Below are 1,019 nucleotides of genomic sequence, written 5' to 3' on the forward strand. Positions count from 1 at the left end.
GAATATTTTGCATCAGTTTTACTGTGGAGAAGGAAATGGACACTAGAGAACTCAGGGAAATAAATATTGATGTTTTGAAAGCAGTCCACATTACAGAAGAGGAAGTGCTGGAGGTCCCAGCAAATATAAAGGTGGATAAATCTCTGGGACCTGATCTAGTGTATCCCAGAATGTTGTGGGAAGTTAGGGATGAAATTGCAGGCCCCCTTGCAGAAATATTTGCATAATCTATAATAACGGGTGAGGTGCCAGATGACTGGAGAGTGGCTAATGTTGTGCCTTTGTTAAAGAAGGGATGTAAGGAGAAGCATGGGAACTATGGACTTGTGAGTCTGACCTTGGTGGTAAGTTACTTGTTGGAGGTGATTCTGAAAGATAGGAATAAATGCATTTGGAGAGGCAAGGATTGATTAGGGATAGTCAGCGTGGTTTTGTGCGAGGGAAATCATGTCTCACAAACTTGTTTAAGTTGTTTGAGGAAGTAACCAAAAAGATTGATGAGGACAGAGTGGTAAACATTGCTTACATGAACTTTAGTAAAGTCTTTGACAAGGTTCCGCATATGGTAGGCTGATTAGTAAGTTAAATCACGTGGGATTCAGGATGAGCTCATTGGATACAAACTTGATTGTGGAAAGGATGGTGATGGAACATTGGCTTTTGGACTGGAGGCCTGTGACCAGCAGTGTTCCACAGGGGACCAGTACTGGGTCCACTTTTATTTTCATTTATGTAAACCATTTGGATGAGAATATAGGAGGTACAGTTCGTAAGTTTGCAGATGACACCAAAATTGGTGGTATAGTGGACAGTGAAGAAGGTTATCTAAGATTACAAAGAGATCTTGATCAATTGGGTCAAAGGGCTCAGAGATAGTAGGAACTGCAGATGCTAGAGAATCCGAGACAACAAGGTGCGGGGCTGGCTGAACACAGCAGGCCAAGCAGCATCATAGGAGCAGAGAGGCTGACGTTTCGGGCCTAGACCCTTCATCAGAAAAGGGGGAGGGGAAGGGGGTT

General features: G+C 43.4%; 1 protein-coding gene across 1 annotated transcript in view; it reads left to right on the top strand.

The window, feature by feature from the left end:
* The first annotated feature begins 526 nt into the window (after window positions 1-526).
* Window positions 527-1,019, top strand: part of LOC125485499 (solute carrier family 13 member 3-like) — a 6,827-nt gene continuing 6,334 nt past the window's right edge. Inside the window, exon 1 of the mRNA XM_048608538.1 lies at window positions 527-565. Within this exon, the coding sequence (XP_048464495.1) occupies window positions 527-565 (39 nt within the window). The remainder of the gene's footprint in view (window positions 566-1,019) is intronic.

Source organism: Rhincodon typus, chromosome 19 (genome assembly GCF_021869965.1).
Source record: "Rhincodon typus isolate 14 chromosome 19, sRhiTyp1.1, whole genome shotgun sequence".
NCBI classification, from domain to species: Eukaryota; Metazoa; Chordata; class Chondrichthyes; order Orectolobiformes; family Rhincodontidae; genus Rhincodon; species Rhincodon typus.